Source organism: Corvus cornix, chromosome 1 (assembly GCF_000738735.6).
Source record: "Corvus cornix cornix isolate S_Up_H32 chromosome 1, ASM73873v5, whole genome shotgun sequence".
Lineage (NCBI taxonomy): Eukaryota > Metazoa > Chordata > Aves > Passeriformes > Corvidae > Corvus > Corvus cornix.
The window spans coordinates 83,112,928-83,132,202 of NC_046332.1; the positions used below are offsets into that span (position 1 = coordinate 83,112,928).

Below are 19,275 nucleotides of genomic sequence, written 5' to 3' on the forward strand. Positions count from 1 at the left end.
CAGTCCTTTGATGTGGTGGCCAAAACCATCCTGGAGACTGAGCATCTGTGCAGAGGTTGCCACAGCTTGGGAAATCTAGGAGCTCATTGAAACCAAACAGGACAGTAAGGGCTCACCCTGCAAGGACACAGTGAGCAAGGGGAGTTGCTTTGTACAGCCTTTGCCTTCCTCTCTGATGGACCTAGTCACTGAAGGTTGCTCAGTATTGTTTGACTTTCTCAATTTGAAACGCCTTTTCCTCTTCCTTGGAAAATTCACTTTATGGAAGCAAATCTGTCTCAGAGCCTTAGTGTCTTGGTAGGGTGGAGCTGACAACAGCTAGCTGACTTGGGTTCCCACAGTGACAAGTAGGAAACCAGAAGAGATAACTATCTGTGGTAGAGGCTCATATTTTCTTCCTTAAAACATGGCTAGTGCTGAAACAAACCAAAAGCCTGGCATGCAATATATACTTTTTCAAATGGTAAAAGAGTTGGGCAAGGTAATTATTTTCTTTCTTTTTGCCCTTTGCAGAGCTTCTAAAGAATTTGGATTGTTTGTGTGTGTATAGCTACTGCCGTTGGCAGGGGGCACTGCTTGTTTTCACTTTATAACTCTGGTCATGGCTTCTTGCAAAGCAAGGCAACCGATGAGGCAGTGCTGTGAGAGCCAGGGGTTGAAAGCTGAACAACTGCAGCGGGGGAATTTTCAGACCTGATGGGTTTAACATTACTGGCGGATTTAAGTAATATTTTTTATTTTAACTAATTAATTCTGTAGTGTTCTAGTGAAGGTCGATGGCTGACTAATGCTTTGGACAAAAGGATGCTTGTTAGATATGTGTTTTCTTGGAAATAAAGACTGGTTCAAATATGTTTTGAGACACTGACACCCTGCCACTTGAGCAATATTGTCGGTGCAGTCAGATTGCCAACCCCCCACCCCTGCCACCCTGCCCTTTGACCAACACCAGCAGTGTAGGCAGGATGCCGCCCACAATATCTGTGTGAGGTATGTGTCTCTCAAATCACACTGGCATTGCCAAAGCCAAGGGTCAGCATGACTCTTACCCACATTTAAATGGCATTTTTGTGGCTGGTTGTTGCTCCCAGGTGACCTGGACACCAAATGTCCCTGGATACCCATGGGAGCCACAGCATTACTTGTGCTGCTGATCAGTGATCAGTGGAGTTGCTGCATGGGTGTGCTGCTGCTCATCTCTCCTACTGGCAATAAAGCTCTCTTTTATAAACTATTCCAACAGCAGATACTAAGCAAATAATCTGGGAAAAAACAAAGGTCAGCATATTTGTGTCAGAAACACAAATATGTGTTTGCAGTGTCTGATGTGCCTTCTCCTCTACCCATTTGATTTCCAGCTGCCATGTCCTGATCATCTCAGTGCTGAAGCACTGTAGCCCCTCGTCCTAAATGGTAGCGGTAGTAAGAACAGTAGGGCTGGTGAGTATTTGCTTCATTTGATGCCCTTCCTCAACTCCTGGCAGCAACTTTCCCCATATTTGCTCTGTGAAGAATCAATAGTTTAAAAATAGAAATGAAGGGAGGAAGGAGAAAAAAAGAACCTTCTGAGACCAGCTTCACCCATGATTTTGAAAAGCCTAGTTTCTTTTTATAAACCTTTCTTTACTGGTGACATTATCACAGGAGTCCTTGTTGATGTCTGTGTGTTTTTATGTCATTGTAACTGACTTAACTCTGTTTGTTTTCATCTCCTCTTCTCTCCCAGTGGAGTTTTTATACTGTGATTTGGCTTCCATGAAGTCTATACGGCAATTTGTGCAGCAGTTTAGAGCAAAGAATTGTCCACTCCATGTCCTGGTGAATAATGGTGAGTTCTGGTTTTTTTCTTCACATATCTGCAGGGGAAGATGTGACAAATGGAGCTCTCGTCTATCACTTCACATTTCAAATAGATTATCTGAACCATACAGCAGGTTACCATAGGTCTGCATTAACTGGGATGTCTTTCTAGAGTTAAATTGCCTTTTTTTGAGAGATTGTCAGGAGAGCAGTCTGAACACTTCAATGCACACCTGCTCATGATGTTATCGCAAGTCTGGTTCCTTTGCTGTGATTTTTTAGCTCTCCAGCACCAAAAATAATGCAATTATACAACTGGATAATCTCTAAGAAAAATAAGAAAGGAAAGAGAAGCTGTACTTCATACCAGTAGAAAACCTGTCTTTTCACCTTTATTTACTTTCTCTCCCCTTATAATTTTCCCTGTATAAACACTTGTTTACTGTGGTTGACTGATGAGCTGGGCTGGGGGTTTAAACCACCTGAAATACAATCTGGGAAATCGTTCAGCAACCTCAGAGAAGTCACTGCATACATTCACGTGCTACTGGAAAGTTGTTCATAAAACTGCATCCTCAGTGGTCAGAGCACAAGTTAAAAGGACAATATTTATCTTGCATTAGTACAATTATTAAATGAATCTCATTATTCTTAGGGATTTTAGCTTTTGTTATTCACATACTTGCTATCTAATTTTGTATTGTAGACACAGTGTTTTTGGAAGCCACGTGTACAATAATTTTCCTCCAGAAGCCACTCATGCTCTGTTTGCACTGTCCTAAAGGGGAATTTTCACCTGTCTATTTAACTAAGGGAAAAACCCACCAGCAACAATTTAGGCTTCTTGTACAAGTTTCCTGCTGTTATATGCTGCTGTTCTTGTTTCCCCAACTATTTACATATGTTTTTATTAAGACATCCCAGAGAACATCTTCTGTTTTCCTGTGCACACTTCAATCCTAGTGAGAGCAAACATGCTATAAATAAATGGGTTTGTTATATTCATTGATGCCTTAAAGAGCTCTCAGCAACACAAGTAAATACTGCAATAAAAATTCAAGGGTTTTTTATTTGCTGATTGATATGAAACATTTGTGAAATGTTCAATTAAGTGTTCATTTTTCTTTGATTAGTCAAAAAGTCCTACTATTATTATTTTAATTGTGCAATAATTAGAGGTAGTGGATATTTAAGCCTAGTTACAAAGTCTTTCCAGATTTACTTTTAAACATGCAGAGTAAAAACTGTTACACATATGGGAATGACACTATTTGAAAAAACAACATTTTGTGGAAAAAAGGATTTTTAATTCTATGAACCCATCAGGCATCCCCTGCCCTGCACTAGTTTTCAGCATGAGCAGAGCCAGCATTGTCAGCAGGGGCTTGGAGGCCAATTGGGGGGAAAATGATGAGGCTGAAGCAACTGGGAAGCCCTCTGGAATAAAAGATATTTTTTCTGCCCTAGCCTTTGCGGAATTGGAATGGATGAAAATTAAATATGTCTACTTATCCAAGAAACAAAGTTGTATGAAATAGGTCTCCTAATGTTCCTAATAAGTTACGAGACAAAAGAGTGTAAGCCCAAAACTTATTTTAAGAAAGGAGCTTGAGACTAAAATTTGCCTGATTCAGTCTATTTATTTGTGACTTGCAAGAAAGGCATGTGATTTCACTTATGCTTTTTTATCAAATACAATTGGCAAGAGAAATCTGTTGTTTCAGAAAATCCTTTTAGAATCTACAATTAAATGAATGGTCCAAATCTGTTTTTTGCCTTATCTTTAACAGAATCACATCCAAAGCATAGGTGAAGAATCCCATAAAACTAGGTTAGTTTCTGGCCATTGTCTGGCAATGACTCCACTTTTGAATGCTCTTTCTTGCACCTTTTATTTTTATAGTCCTTTTTATTTGCTTTGGTAAATAATCTGTAGCATTTAGTTTTGTTACTAGTTTCATAATGAAAGCCCAAATGTTTCCTTGCTACATAAGAGGAAAATGAACATACCTTATAGAGGAGAAATGGCCTGATGCAAAAACCAACAGTGTTGAGCACAATCAAGACAAGTGCTGACCTTTGGGCTATCTGGTTGGCTTCTCCTTTTCCCTTTCCCTTCCTCCTTCCTCCTTTCTTCTCATTTTTTTTACTGTAACTCAGTGCACCAAGGAGGATGATTCAGTCCATCACGGATGGCAGAGCTGGAAGCACTACTCTCTCCAAAGCCTCATCACAGTTGCCAGTTCTACTGCCTTTCCCACAGGATTTCCGGGACACAAGCTTGGATGTCTGGAAAAGGAAAATGCTTGCAATATTGAAATGTCAGATGGGAACTGGTTGTTGGGCACACTGTCAGTGAGAGTGTCTTTGGTCAGAAAACTCTGTTGTCAGGAGAAAGGCATTTTTCATGACTTTTTGATACCTTGCAGGACATCACCTAATGGCATTGATTTTCTTGTGTCTCAGTGTATGCCTTTAGAATAGTAGGTTTCTTAGTGTCACCTGGTACTTTTTTATTTCTTACAGTTCCCAAAGCTCTAGCATTCTTGATATGAAACATTATTTTTATTTTTTAACATGTGAATAAGAGCTTGTGGGCCAGACAGCTACACATACAGTGCATTTGTAGGCAATCATATGCTTTTAAGAGTCTGACAAAAATCTATGGGGTGATGGAGAGTCTCCATTAGGTTTTGAAAATGAAACTTTGGTGTGTCCCGTGACTTCTGAATCAGACTATCAGCAAGCTAGTAAAAATTTTTCTCTCTGTCTTAATAGGACCAAGCATTTTATTATCAGGACTGTACTCTTCTCTTACATTTAGTGTAAAAGTGCAAGAACTGTTACACTGAAATTTTTGCACTACATATTAGTATTATTTAATTGCTTTAAATTTAAATCTTTTAAATTGATTGATATAATCATGGTACATGTTACTGAACTTTCCACATATTATCTCCATGACTACATATCCTGTATGTATATGAAGGTGTATGATATTTGTTGAAGGCTTGTGCAAACCTGTAAAAAAGCCAAATATTTGAAGAGGAATTGATGAAAGTTCCAACATTTTACAATAATGCAATCTATGAAATTAACATTGAAATGTTATTAAAGACAGGGTTTTGTGTGAATTACTGTACTAAATAAATAATCAATACTACATGTCTGATCTAAGTTTGCTATGAAATTCAGCAGTTTTTCAGGTCACTGGTGATTTTTTTTTTTTAATTGTCTCTCCATCACTTTCCCTCTGTCCCTCACCTAACTCAAGGATTTAGTTGGAAATTAAATTAATACTAAAATCCTGAGTTTCAAAGTATTCTCCTAGAGCTAAACATCCAGATCCCACAATAATCTAGTGAAGGTTTAGGTATCCAACTAAATGGAGATTAGTGCACTAGTCACCTCCTCTTTTTGTTATAGTTTATTTTAGCATGTATATTTCACTTTCTAATTTCTAATTTAAAAGGAAAAATTTGGTTGAATGCACGCATTACTTCAGCTGACAAATAAGAGCCTGTTTTTCCATTACTATGCTTTCTGCATCAGTAATGTGCAAGCTCAGCTCTTTGTTTTTAAAATAAACAAAACATATTAAAAATGCAAATAGAGTATTATATAAACTTTTTTAAAATATAATGTGCTAGTGCTAAAAAGAGAAAAATGCTATGACATAGAAAACAAACTCATTTTCTGTAGAAAACAAGAAGTAAGCTAAATGGTTGAACTGTGTGCCACAGAAAGAGGGATGCAGCATAAGCAGTGCAGAAAGCTTAATCTGACAGAAGGTCAGGAGAATGTGTCTTGTAGTCTGCTAATTAGCAATTGGGTGCTAATTTTTAGTTTTGTTTTGGAAAGAACTGTGTCTTTGTACAGATGAAAAGCATTTAGCAAATTACAGCATGTACACTAGTGTTAATTATTTAATACATTCCTAAAAATGGCATTGCTGTTAAAACACATTAGAGAGTCTGCTGTCTTCTTGTGGTTGAAAAAGGGACAGATACAAAAACACTTTGTAAAATTCCATGACCAGTAGTCCCTGTTTCATGCCAGAGATGTTTTTTCTAACCTTGAAGGCAGTCATTTTCTCTGTGTGCTAGAACTGTTGCTCAGCACCTTGTAGTTACTGTTCTTGCTTGTATGTTGTTTACAGTACTCAATGATCTCAAATCCAAGAGACCCAACACCAAAATCACAAGATATTTAGTGATAGCAGAATACCTCTGGAAGCCAAACATGCACTAACTCATTAACAATCAAATACCAATTTAGAGATTTCAGGCTATTATTAGCCTGTTGCAGACAGATTACAGTTAATATATTTCAGGTTGAAGCCTATCTAAGCCAATTTAAAATCAATATTTCTGAACTGCTAGCTAATTCAGATGATCATATTTCGTACTTTGTGGATTATCTGAGAAATTATCAGTCTCCTGATAGAATTAATAAATCTGTATGATCTTACCTCTTCAGTTCCTAGAGCACATTAAAAGCTGTATCACTAGCTGAGTGTGTGAAATATATATATTTCCTTGTGTTACCTACACACAACCCAGCCACATGCAGGTGAGCCATAATCCTTTGCCAGGAATCCCTTGAAGAGTCCCATGGATGCTGTCATGGTTGATCATATATTAAATTACTCTTGCTTCTGAGTACTTGCAGGATCAGATCTTCAGAAGAAGTGTGAAATTTGGGGGCCGGGAACAAGGGCATGTATCAAATGCAAACAATTTTATAGATGCTTACTTACTCACAGGTCATATTTATAAGTTGAATTTACTAATAGTTAAATTGTTTGAAATTATCAGAATTGGACCTATGAAAAGATCCTGTCCCACTGGGTGAGGTAAGAGCCAGCTCCCTTGTCTGTAGCAGCTGCAGATTACGCTGGCTGTTCTGTTGAAAGGGAAAGAAACCTCAGAGGTGTGGAAATTCACTGGAGAAGGCCTTGAGGGAAAGTTAGTGAGGAGGATTGCTGTTGACTCCAGTGAAACTTGGGTTTCATCGACATTCCAGCCGCACAGGAAAGCTGTGGTGAACCCAGGATATGATATCTCATTAAAGTTCTTCCAGTGTCTTGCTTACAACATCACGTTTCATCTTTATCCTTCTTCGAAGACAAATTAGAGCAATACCCAAGCAAATCTGTGATGGAAAAGGTATAGAGGGATAGGGACAAAGAGAGAAGAGGATGAGCAGAAGAGCAAATAGCCTTTACCTATGTATGTAATGGATGATAAGTACCAGATATGATGGAAGAGCTGGGCCTTTGAGACATGGTTTGAGCTGGAAAAGGTAGTTTGAGGTGGTGGTGAGATTGGCTTACAATGGATCTTCCATGTGTGATGGGAAAAACTAGAAGGCTCATAAAGACTTTAATATGCAGTATTAACATAAGAAGAAACTCTCAGAGCCATATTTTTTTATCAAGTTCAGTGCATGACAGGTGCCATCTTCTCAGATTTTTCAGAAGAGTTCATCTTTTAAGAGAGCTGACTGTGGGGAGGCTGGCTGATCACACATTGCTCTTCACAAGGTATTAGGTGCCTTGGGTATTGCAAGTAACTTGTCTGGGCACATGTGTCAGAGCACCGTGACACTGCTGACAGTATCCAGCCTGGCTCCATCAGAGCAACTGAGGGTTGTGCAATGCCAGCATTTATCTGGGGTATGGATTTTAGCAGCAGTTGTCAGCTAGAGATTTTATTATACTTGGATAGCACTGTTGTCTGCCCGAATTATATGTATCTTATGTGAAGATGTCAGATTTTCTAGAAAAGGTTTATTTTTTATTGGAAGAACTAGTAAGGTAGAGGGGTAACCTTAGACTACTTCTGGCTTTCAAAGAGTAAGGATTTCATTCATGAAAATCCTGATTTTTGTCTGATGTTATCTTTGTCTTTCTGATTATTTCCAAAGCTTTTTCTCTGTCTGTGATATCAAACAGTTTGTGAAAGGGGAAATATCTCAGGCTCCACATGCTGCAGCTTCTTGACCTATTTGCTTTTATGTCTTGAATATGGACATTTTATCAGAGGAAGACAGTTACAAAATTCAGCTATTTGGTGGATTAGGAAACACAGCTGGTTCTACTTAAGTGTGTGGAACATTTGCCATTGGCTTTTCTGAAAGGCAGAAGTGAACCATGTTTTAGTTTTACTTAATCCTTTCATAGCTTTTAGGTAAAAATATTTTTTATACAAATTGCAAACCGAAATATTTTACTTCTAAGAGAATATCCTATTGAATTAGAATGCTGTGACTGACTTTCCTATTTTCTGATTGTGAGTGGGATAACTCACCATTGTGCCAACTCAAATAACCAAACAGTTACTGAGTATATTTTTAGGAAACAAAGGGGGTTTTTGAACCAGATCTAATTAGGAATGCTCTCATTTATTTTAGTGTAAAATCAAAACCTTGGTTGTGGAATGTATGCTCTTTTTTTAAGTGACACATTTTCCAAGGAACTAGCTTGTGCTGCGTTCACGTGTAGCAGCGTGACATTGATTCAGAAAGTGACTCTGTTCTTAAGGAGGTATTACAGCTGGTTCAGTTATGTTCTGAACCTACCAAGATTTGGTTGTTGTTCTCATAGTCCTTGAATGTGGATTGTTTGCATTTTTTCCTTTTTTTTTTTAACCTACTGAGAAACTAAGAACTTGCCTTTGCTGGAAAGACACATTGCTTTATCTTCTTTGGCACAGCTAATACAGTGCACTTCTCCCTTGTGAACAGTATAGGTGGGTCTGGGAGCAGTAGCAGTAGACATTACTCAGTTTTCAGTTCCTTACTACTTAGCCAAACTTTTAGTGTTTGGGCTAAGAGTTTCCATGCCAAGTATTTGCCTTAGGCTAACTTTTTTTAAAATTTTATTTTGTAATGTCAGATAAAAGAGTTTATCTGTTTCCAGCAACAATTAGACTTACATCTTAGGAGTTTTTTTAATGTCAAAAATTATGGCAAGGTTTTTCCCAAGGGCTGTGGTGTTATCACACATTTTGGAATTGAATGCAGACAAGATGTTGCATTTGTGTCAGCAGCAGCTGCACCTTTTGTCACATACGGAATATTCCCATGATGGGTCAAGTCAGAAGCCTGCTAAGCCCTGCACTTTGTAAGCCATCCTTCATGTGTTCCTCACTGAAGGTTTTGCCTATACCAAGCATGTCCCAAGTCGAGGCTGAGCAGGGCTTTCTGCTGGAATCACAACCCTGAGTCGTGGTGAGAGCTGCTGCGTGCAGGCGAATGCACCAGCACTGGCGCTGGGCTCCAGCATCCCATCAGCTCTTCCTGGCTGCCTCTGAGCTTGGTGGAGATGGGCACTGGCTCTCACTTCAGGCTCCTCCAGTCTCTCCACTGTCCAGACTGGTGGCCTCAGTCTTCCATGGTCTCTGTGACAAGTTTCTGTCCCATGAAAAATAGACTGTGAAGAGTTGATGGGTGGGAGGAACAGGGCAGTTAGTTGGGAACCATCAGGATGACAGACACTTCGATGGCAAAACATTTGAACTTGCTGATTAAAAGACTTTTATAAAGAATGAAACTGTGAATGTGGCATATCAGAATATTAAATATCAGAAAATTAATAAAAGAGCAAGTACTGGGGTAGAGCTGGGGTGGGTAGTGAGGACAAAGAGAGTCATTAGGTATGTCTGAACTGTAGGAGATGTCTCAGTCAGAGGCTGGAAAGGCTGAGACACCATATGATTCACAAGGATCGAGTCCTTAACCTTGAGGACTGGAGTCTCTGTTGGTCACTACCTGGTTGACTCTTTTCCTGCAGTGAGGGCGTTCTTGATTGATCCCTTACTTGCAAGTTTACTGATGTTAAACCGAGATGCGAATTTTCCCCCTGGTGGAGAAGGGGTTGGAACCTCCCTTCTGCTTGATCGCCCACTTCTATGTAACTTTGTACAAAGAAACTTGTAACTTAGTCACAGATGGTTGATACTGAAGGGGGGATGGAGAACCTGGTAGGAGCCTCAGAGCCACAGATCATGGCTCCAGCAGGAAACCAGTTTCAGCAGCGAGGGGAAGGTGAGCCAGGTGTGTGACAGGCTCATGCCTGCAGGGTGCAGAGTGATGTGGGATTGAGACACAAAGGAGCTGCAATGGCTGGGTAAGAAAATTAGGGAGAAGGAATTTACCATTTGCAGGGAAGCAGAGAGGCAGATGAAGCTGATATGTGTGGGGGGCTGTACCTCTCCCCTCCTTCCTGAACACATGCAGTTCCTTGATAAGATCAGCATGGGATCACTGGATTGTGGAGGTAAGGGAGGAGGGGAGGCTGGGAAGCAGAACACTGTGGTTGGTTCATCATGGCCCTGCATTTTGCCCGACACAGGGAGTTGGGGAAGCTGTGACGAAAGGTAATCAGAAAAGGCCATGGGTAGTGTAGAGCATCTTGGGAGAAGGGAGCAGGAGGTGAGAGCTCATGGGAACTCATTCAGTGCTGGAGCAGAGGCTCAGGCAGACTCTTGTGGAGAAGTTGTTCTGGGATGAGGCAGGAGAGACCTAATCCAGCACAACCCCAGGCTGGGTCCCTACCCTTTATCAAACCTGTTTTCGTGGTGGGCAGTACCTTCCAGGGAAGGTCCATGTGCAGGACATTCTTCCAGCACTAATGCCAGACAGACTAACAGGCGTCTTTGCATCTCCCCAAGGGTCAAATGCATTGGTGTGGTGTCTGTGTGTCATCCAAGTGTCATTGTTATGGGGTAAAAGTTCTTGCTTTGCTTCATTTTCCTCCCATTTGGCTTTGGAAAATGGCATATACACGTATAAAGAGCTCCAAAAGACATTAGGAAATGCAAGAGTCTAAGCACCCTCTGGGAAGGGGAATAAGCATTGGGAAGCTGTACTGAGTTTCATCTGTATTTTTGTGTTTTTCTTCTAAAATGCTGGGGTTTTACCTTTTCAGTTTTCATACACTGTTAATCTGGCTTCTGTGTGTGGTCCTGTCAAGACTCAGAACACTTTCCTGGGATACCAATAGGCATGTGGCATACTTGTATCACTGGACTCTGGGTTAGGGATCTGGCTTAGAAAGCAGCTATGTCACAGCTTTTCCAGCAGTGCTGTAAATTCACTGCTCTGCAGCCCAGACAAGAAAATAAGAAGCAGTACCTGTAAGAAGTAGTCATGTGGGCACAGTTGTGCCTCCACTAAGCACTTCTGGGGGCAATTCTTCCAATAAGGCATTGCATGTTCTCGTTGCTCACTGGCCAGGAGAGACCTGCAGGGCAGGGGTATTCTGGGATTGCACAGCCCAATTGAACAACGTGGAACAGGCAACCTGGTAGAGGCAGCCTAGCCAGGGGAAGCTGCTGTAGGGTCCTTCTGTTCAGGAGAGAAGTGGGCCATGCTATTTTATGTGTAGATACACCCAGAGATGTTTTGTTGCATGGGTGCGCAGGAGAGAGCGGTTTTGACATTCCGTGAGGTGGGGTGGGTTGCCTCGTGTGGCTGCACTCATGGGATGGGAAATGCTGCTAAGGGCAGCAGCTAGGACACTGCAAAGCCTCTGTGGAGGAAGGGCTTTGTGCTTTTACTGGAAGTAACTATCTCTTAATTTTTCCCCTTGGGAACATTTTTTGGTACAGTATGTATCTCTTCCTTGTAAATAGCAAGAACTGGGTGAATGTGATCATAAAGGTTCACCTCCTGCTGTGAAGGTGTTATGTGTAAGTGTTTGGGGCTGACCTATTGCGTTATCTGCCCAGCCTTTGGCTGTCTGGGGATAAAAGAACTTGTGTGAGGGGGATCTGCCTCCAAACCCTCTTCTGTGAGCCTGGCTGGGAAGGCAGACATTTTGTGCTGCATGTGAAAAAGAGATTTTAAACCTTTCTTTTGTAGTGAGTTTGAGAGGACTGACTTTAAAAACCTCCAAGTAGTTCACTGTAAATAAATCCAGATGAGTGAAATACTTGTATTTTTATAGCTCTTAAAACACATTTTATAATGGAGATGAAGGATGTCTTTGCAGTGGGAGGTATGGGAGTTAGAGCAATATTTGTCATCATCTGCAGTATGAGCAGGCATAGTGCAAATTCTCCTGTATAATTCAATAAAAATGCGGTGTGTCTGGCCTATAGTATTTACAACTATCATAAAAATTTTTGTTATGCTACATGCAGTATCAGATCCATTTTGTTTAAATTACATAAGATATTGATGGATCAGAAACCAAGATTTTCATTAGAAAATTTTACAGAAAATCATCATAAATTCCTGCTTACAAAGACAGCTCCCTTGAACTGTATTCATTCTTTGAGTGAGAAATATGATTATTGCCTAGTCATAGAATTAAAAAAGAATATAAATTTTATTATTCATTAAAGCTGATTAAAATGTGTGATTTGAACATGTTACAATAAATGCAAAACTGCAGCACATATATCACTATAAGAGCAGTTGTTCAGCATAGTTTTGCAGCAAAATATTTTTCTTATTCTAATTTATTTCTATCTCTGCAAAACCACACATTCATTTTTTTTATTCAGTTTTTTGTGCCTGCACTATCAGTCTTTTGCCAGAATATTTCAGCAACAGCTAATCAATTACAAAGTAAAAGCTCATGTTCAGTTTACTTATTAATTCATTTTCTAATGCCATGATGTTATCACTGATATTTTAAAACTGGATCTTCTGGAGACAATCCAACTATATCACAGGGAAAAACATATAAGAAAATTATATCAGAACTGAGGTGTTTGGCATTAACGTTTTGTGTGCTGCCACTTCAAATTTCCATACACTCTGAAAAAATTATAAGGCTGGCTACTGATAATTAAAATCAGAAAGATACCGAGCTGTTTGGATTCCATACCAGAAGAACAAGCAGAAACATTCTTAGTTTACAATGAAGAGATAAGGCGTTTGTTAATGTTTCGGATAGTATTGGATTAATTAAAAAATTAAAAATAGAACCAGCTTTCATTTTTGAGTTAACATTTGGGGCCCTTAAGTAAAGCTGATGATGTTTCTGGACAAGAGAAAATCAATAGCATGCCAGTTTTAATATCTACTGAATGTTAGGTAGTTAACAATTTAAAAAAGAGAGCTTACTGCTACACTTACAAGGTTTTCTCTTTTGTTGAGGAAGCAGACAGGTTCAGTTGCCTGTTGGGTATTCCTTTTTGTGCTCACTTTCAGTGAATTAAAATGGCTTTTCCTCAAATGAGAGAAACTGCCCTCAGACTACAGGGCAAGATTTTTGATATGAACTACCTGAAAGATGAGAGCCTTTAAAAAAAAATAATAAGGTCTTTTAAAGGTGTTTTGGCTTAGCATTATTTGAGGAGCTCTTGAAGACAAAAAGGGAATTGTAGTAGCATCAGATGCAAGCAGAGGTGATTGTGCCTGCTCAAGGACTTGATCAGAATTTCTACTCGGGGGATACTCCTGAAGAGTGAGCAAATTAATTTTGGGGAGTGTGTATCTTTACAGTTGTTCATTGCATAAATGAAAATTTTTTCTGTCTCCTGTTTTTTGCTTCCAGGATGTGCAGCACAGATGGTGGAGACTAATTGGGGTGGAGGGCAAAGACTCTATGTGTTCTTGAAATCCTGTGTCTCTCTGGAGGTCGAGGGTGAAGTTGCTGTGGCACAGGCATCCTCGAGGCTAATGTGAGCGATGGCAGCCTCTCTGTGTTTGCCTGCTGGTCATGATACAAAGCTGAACAGCTGTAGCAGCTGTCTAACATAATTCTCTCAGGACAAATTCCTCCATCCCTCCACTTGACTCAACCAACAGAAGTGTGTCTGTGCATGGAGGGGTCCTGTAGCGAGCCCTGCAGCAGCCCCGGCAGATGCAGAAGCAGCATTCGGGGTGCACATCAGCCTTGCTGTGCCAGGGCATTTTTATATTGGATGCCTTTCCTGGGCTTGTATTTTACCAGTGTTGCTGCAAACAGAACTCTGGCAAACTGCTTCCTTTCACCTTTTCCGAGTGTCAGAGCTTTGGAGGGCAGGATGGCCTCAGAGATATGCAAATCATTTTCTTGTACTAGCCCTGGTGCTCAGAGATGCAGCAATGTTTCCATCTGCCCCCCTACAGCTCGTGCTGAGTTCTGTCTGTGCTAAAACTTGCACTGTAGCAGGCTGAGACTTGGTCTGGGAGCTTGGGGTTTGTTACCATTCCCATCCTTTCCTTCTTCCCAGAAAACAAGAAAAACTCACAGCTGGGCTTGTCTCACATTTGCATCTGTCCATAACCTTCACGCCAGTTCTCAGTCCCAACCACTGTTTCAGATTATACACAGTTTACAGCAGTAAATGACGTAGGGAGATGCTAATCAGAGCTTTTGTGAAGCCTCATCATGTAATTTGTGTTGTGTTTCTTTCACTGTACCCCCAGGCAGCATAGCTCATGTTCAGTCTTAAATTCTCCATTTGCAGGTAGGCTGTGGTATACCCAAACCTTTTGTTTTCTCTGTGGTCTTCTTGAGCTTCTTCCCCTCCCACTGCTTCTCCAGTTGCTCCATTAAGCAGTAGGAAGCCACAGGTGAATCACTATGGGTGTTTGCTGTGCTAAAAAAGATCCCAAAAATATCTCTCCTTCAGCCCAAGCTGCAACAAAGCAGCAGTGTCAGGTGGCAGGAACCCCCAAAGCAGTGGTGTAGATGCATATCATGTGCAATTTAAAATGGTCATTTAATGCGCCATGATCAGGTCAGGCTGACATCAGGAAATGGGATGTTAAAGGCTTTTTAGAGGGCACATGAAGTAGCATGAGGATTAAGCTGACACTTTCTCATGCCTTGTGTTCAGAGGTGGCCCTTCTGCTGTATCATGTTCATGAGTTTGAGAGAGAAGCATCCTGTAACAGGATTCTCCATGAGTTATATCCATCTACGTTTAAATGACAAAGATCATATCCACTTGAATAGTAGTTAAACTTTAATAAAATAAGAATAATTTATAGCGTTCAAGTCTATGCTATAACTGAGCAGTGTAACTATCCCTCACACAGCCTCAATACATGATATAATTTATGCATGAGCTCAGAATTCTCTGCAAGATGCTGAAATCAACATTGCATATTTGGGATGTGGATACTTATTTTAGACACTGAGTTGGAAAATTGTGGTTTGTAGAAATTTATGCAAAAATATTGCCAAAATAAGCATTGAAAACCTAATTTCAATATGCAGCTGCTTGTAAGCATGGTAATTAAGATATATTGGGTAAATTCACTACATCTTTTCTCACCCACACCAGTGAGACAGAAGTTGCAGATTTCAGATGTAGACTCACCAAAGCTTTAAACTCCAGCCAGGACTCAGGGCAAAGCTGTCTGGGAGAGCAGGTCTGCTGCTTAGCCTGGTCTTGTCTCCACTGCTCCGAGTTTTGATGGAGGGAATGTTGTTGGGATCGCCCAGCTCCCACCTCTTGAAAACACTTCTCACAAATGAACTCATTTACCCTCACAGTCCTGCAGGGAGGGAGGGAGAGAGTCAATCAGCATCTTATCTGGATAAAGAAACCAGAGTGGGGGTTTAGACATTTTTCCTGCCAGGAATAAATGAGTGTTGACTTGACATGCCATCACCAGTCACTCATTGCTCTAAATGCTGTGTTTACCCTCTGCAGCAGGAGATCCGTGCTCCTTCTAGCTTGCTGCTCCTCTGAAATAAATCAACAGGTTTTACCTCTACTTTTTCCTCCAGCTGGGGTGATGCTGGTCCCTGAAAGGAAGACGGAGGATGGGTTTGAGGAGCACTTCGGCTTGAACTACTTGGGACACTTCCTGTTGACTAACCTCCTCTTGGATACGCTGAAGCAATCAGGAACGCACAGTCACAATGCTAGGATCATCACTGTCTCATCAGCCACCCATTATGTAGGCAAATTGCACCTAAACGACTTACAAAGCAGGTACCGATCCCTTTTTGGTATTCACTGATCTGTAGTAATCGTGTGCAGATTAAACTACAAAATAATTTTTACTGACTACTGAATGAGGTGGGGTTTTGTCGCCTTTTTTTAATTAATTTTTTTCTTTTTTTTTTTTTTTTACAATTTATGGTGCTTCTCAAGCACTTGCTTAATAGATTCCAGATTTGATCAAAGCTTGCAGCCTTGAGTCAAAGATACAAATAATTTATAAACTTCTGAACGGTGTATTTTAGTCTGGGCTTTGAAAACCTCACTTTGCTTTCTGATGCCTATACTGCGGTGATGGCTGTGGTGCATGCGGCGCCTGGGCTCGCCACTGCCTAATCAGGGAGACTCTCCATAACTGGGATGTTTTGAAATGGCTTGGGTGGATGCTAACAGACATGGCCCCCGGAGGATGCGTGCACAGCGGCCCCGCTGCCGCCCCCAGAGGAGCTGGGACACAGCCGCCCGTGGCTGCTCGCTGCCCGCCGAGCGCGGGGCGCTGGCCGGGTCCGGGGCCGCTCGCCCCTCCTGCCCAGCTGCCTCGCAGCTGCGGTGCCGGCCCTCCGCTGCTGCTGCTCCTTCCTGCCCGCCGCCTCTGCCCGCCGGCCGCAGCTCCAGCGCGCTGTCCTCTGCTCCCTCTGCTCCGGCCTCCGCCTTGTTCTGCTCCGCTCCTGACATCCCAGTCTCCTCCCGCGGCCTCCCTCTCAGCCCTGCTCCGGCTTCCCCCACCCATCCCCCGGCCCCAGGCTGTGTCATCCTGCCTGTCCCCGTCCTACCCCTACGGTCCTTGCCCTCTCACACATCAGCCTGGCGATTCACTGCCAGCTCTAGACCGCGGCTCATGTCTGTGTCACCCCCTGTGCTTCCCCAAGAGCTTACTGAGATCCAGGTTGTGGCCACGCTGGGTTTTTAATCCAGTAAAATGGACTAAAATTCACGGATGACATGTGTCCTCCTGCTTTCATTTAGCAAAACTGTGGATGAATGTCTGTGAGATATTTCTAACATTAGGAAGACATCAAATGGTGCAGCAAATGTCTCTGATATCGTACAGGAGCTGTGTAGAGTGGTTTAGTTAGCGGAGGAATGGGCAGGATAACTGCGATAAATTTCCCCGTGCAGTCATGCGTGGCAATTACGTGCTTACTAACAGGCTCAAACAGAGCCTGCCTTCTCCGGGGCTCCAGAGAGCTTCTGCCTGCCTGCATGGAGCCAGTCTGAGTTCTGTGTCATTTGCATGAAACCGTCTCCATCCTTTGACAGGGACTTCAGCAGGTGATCAGAGGTACCTGGCCCAAGGTTTCATTTCTGAACAAAGACTGAAATTAGAGGGCTGGGCTGTTTCCACTGCAGACATTTTACATATGAATGCTGCATTAGGCATGTCAAGCTTCTGATTACATATTATGGCATCAGTTTTATTACAAGCCATTGTTTAAACCTCTGCAGGGTAGTCACAATTTAATCTCTTGCTTGTAAAACAACCACAGGAAATTACCCTTACTCTTCACTTGATGTGTGTTTTCATTGTTTCTGATGGGCATGTGCTATATGACACCGTGCAAGGGGGCTAAGGGGATTAGTATTTCTTTGGGCTAAAGTGTGGAATGCAAAATGAAATGTGACTGTTCTGTGTCTCTAGATAACAGTAGTTTCCTTGATTATAGCAAAGCCTTGTACTGTGCCTCTTTAATTTAGGATCATCCCTATCTCTGATTCATTGTTATTAACTCATATTTTAAAGGAACCAGAAATGTTTCAGTTAGGAAAGTTATGGTTGAGCAATAACATGACTAGTCTGACGTAAAAAATAATAATATACAGGTGAGATTTACCTGCAGCTTTTGTGTCCTTTGCATTTCAACATTATTGATGTAAGAAGGGCCATAAAGGATGACAGACTCTGACTGATTTTGCCTGCTCATTCCCACACAGATGCTCTGAATCACTCAGGGGCAGCAGTGGTGCCTGCACATAGGCACAAGGGTGAAACCCAGAGTGGGCTAAATGTGGGTAAATTCAGGTCCAAACCTTTTCTTGGTTCAGGTGTAAAAAGATGCTCCTGGGTATTATTTTTTTTTTTTTTTAGTCTAATTGCCAATAAGCCCCCGCTCAGACGAATAGTTTGACATCACCATAGATAGTGCTGCAAAAACCAGTGAGATCACTTGTGTGTGTGAGTGTGTCCCTACAGCGTGAGCAGGGGTTTAGCAGGAGGACTGTTGGGGGATATCATACCCAGGCACTGCCTGCTCCACGGGGCCCTGGAGATGCCTTGTGATTCAGAGCAACATTCAAGAGCTTTAATGGATGTGGTAAAGACACCCATGGCAAACAGTTTCCCAGTGATGCCATGTCTCCTTTTTGCTGCTTGTGTGAATGGGAAATCATTCTAAAAATTTTCTACTCCTTTTTTTTTTCTTTATTTTGAGTTGCACCAGTTGGCCATAATTCATTTTATGGCTTGGATGTATGTTCCCAGATTGGCTGGTAGTCCTAACCTTGCAGGAAAGCAGCAAAACCATCTGGAGACATTATTGGAGAAAGGGAGGCTGTACTCTGTGCTGGGAAAATTACCGCTGGCAGCAGGCTAAATTGTTTACCATACTCTTGTCCCATTATTCCTAGATGTTAGTTGGGCTAGTGTCCTGACTGAAGGTGAGTGACAGTACTGGAGCAGGGATTCATCCATCAAGCATGGCAGAGAAGGAAAGGCAGAATACTTGTCTTGACTTAAAGGAGACAGTACACTGAAGTTCAGTTCTCTGCTTTACCACAGACTTTTCTGTGGAATCCTTCTCCCACTCAGGAGACTCAGGGTTGATAGTCACATTTGTGGCCATTTCTCCTCATTGTTTGTACTTGCTGCAGAGAGATCTGATCTGAAACCAGACATCATCCATGTCAGTGACCACCGGGCAACAGCATAACAAATAATTGTTGGAAGGCCTGTCCCGTGAACAGTGTTAAAGGAAGATTGTGTTACTGTGCTCCATGTTTCCTCTTTGGTTTGTTTCCTGCCATCTTACCAACCTGATGTATCCCACATTGCTCTGGTGAGCTCTTTTCAGTGGGTGGTTAATTTAATTTGTCTTTTTGCATTTTACATCATTCTCCTTCCTTTGTTGTCTCTTTCTTCACGCTTGCCTGCTTCTTCATCTGTGTCTTTGGAGCTTTTTTGTTTGAATTGCCTTTTCCCTCCCTATCTCTTTTTTTTTTTTTTTTAGGGGGGGATGTCTTATTTCTACCCACCAGTTTGTTTCGTCCTCTCCATTTATCTCCCTCTTATCTTCTCCCCCTAGCCCAGCTCCTATTTGTTCCCTATGAATGCCATTTCTCCCCCTTCCTGCCCGTCCTCTTCACACACACACCAGTGGAAGAGACATGGCATGAGTACATCAAGGCAGGATGGAGCTTGTTCCAAACTGGCAGGGCACAGCTTGTTTCATGTGTGTTATTGTAAATGCAAACGCACTCGCACAGGAGCACTCACTGTTCTCCCAGTTCTTTTGCTGAAGGATATATATGAAGAACATCAAACGTCTTTGTGGTCTTTTAGATCCAGACCATTTTCAGCAGC

At 41.7% G+C, this 19,275-nt stretch overlaps 1 protein-coding gene across 2 annotated transcripts in view; it reads left to right on the forward strand.

Annotated features, from left to right (window-relative positions):
- The window catches only part of DHRSX (dehydrogenase/reductase X-linked), a 162,997-nt gene that overhangs the window by 101,163 nt on the left and 42,559 nt on the right, over positions 1-19,275 (forward strand). For both annotated transcript variants that reach the window (XM_039567780.1, XM_039567817.1), the window contains 2 exons: positions 1,727-1,828; positions 15,482-15,689. In XM_039567780.1, the coding sequence (XP_039423714.1) occupies positions 1,727-1,828; positions 15,482-15,689 (310 nt within the window). The remainder of the gene's footprint in view (positions 1-1,726; positions 1,829-15,481; positions 15,690-19,275) is intronic.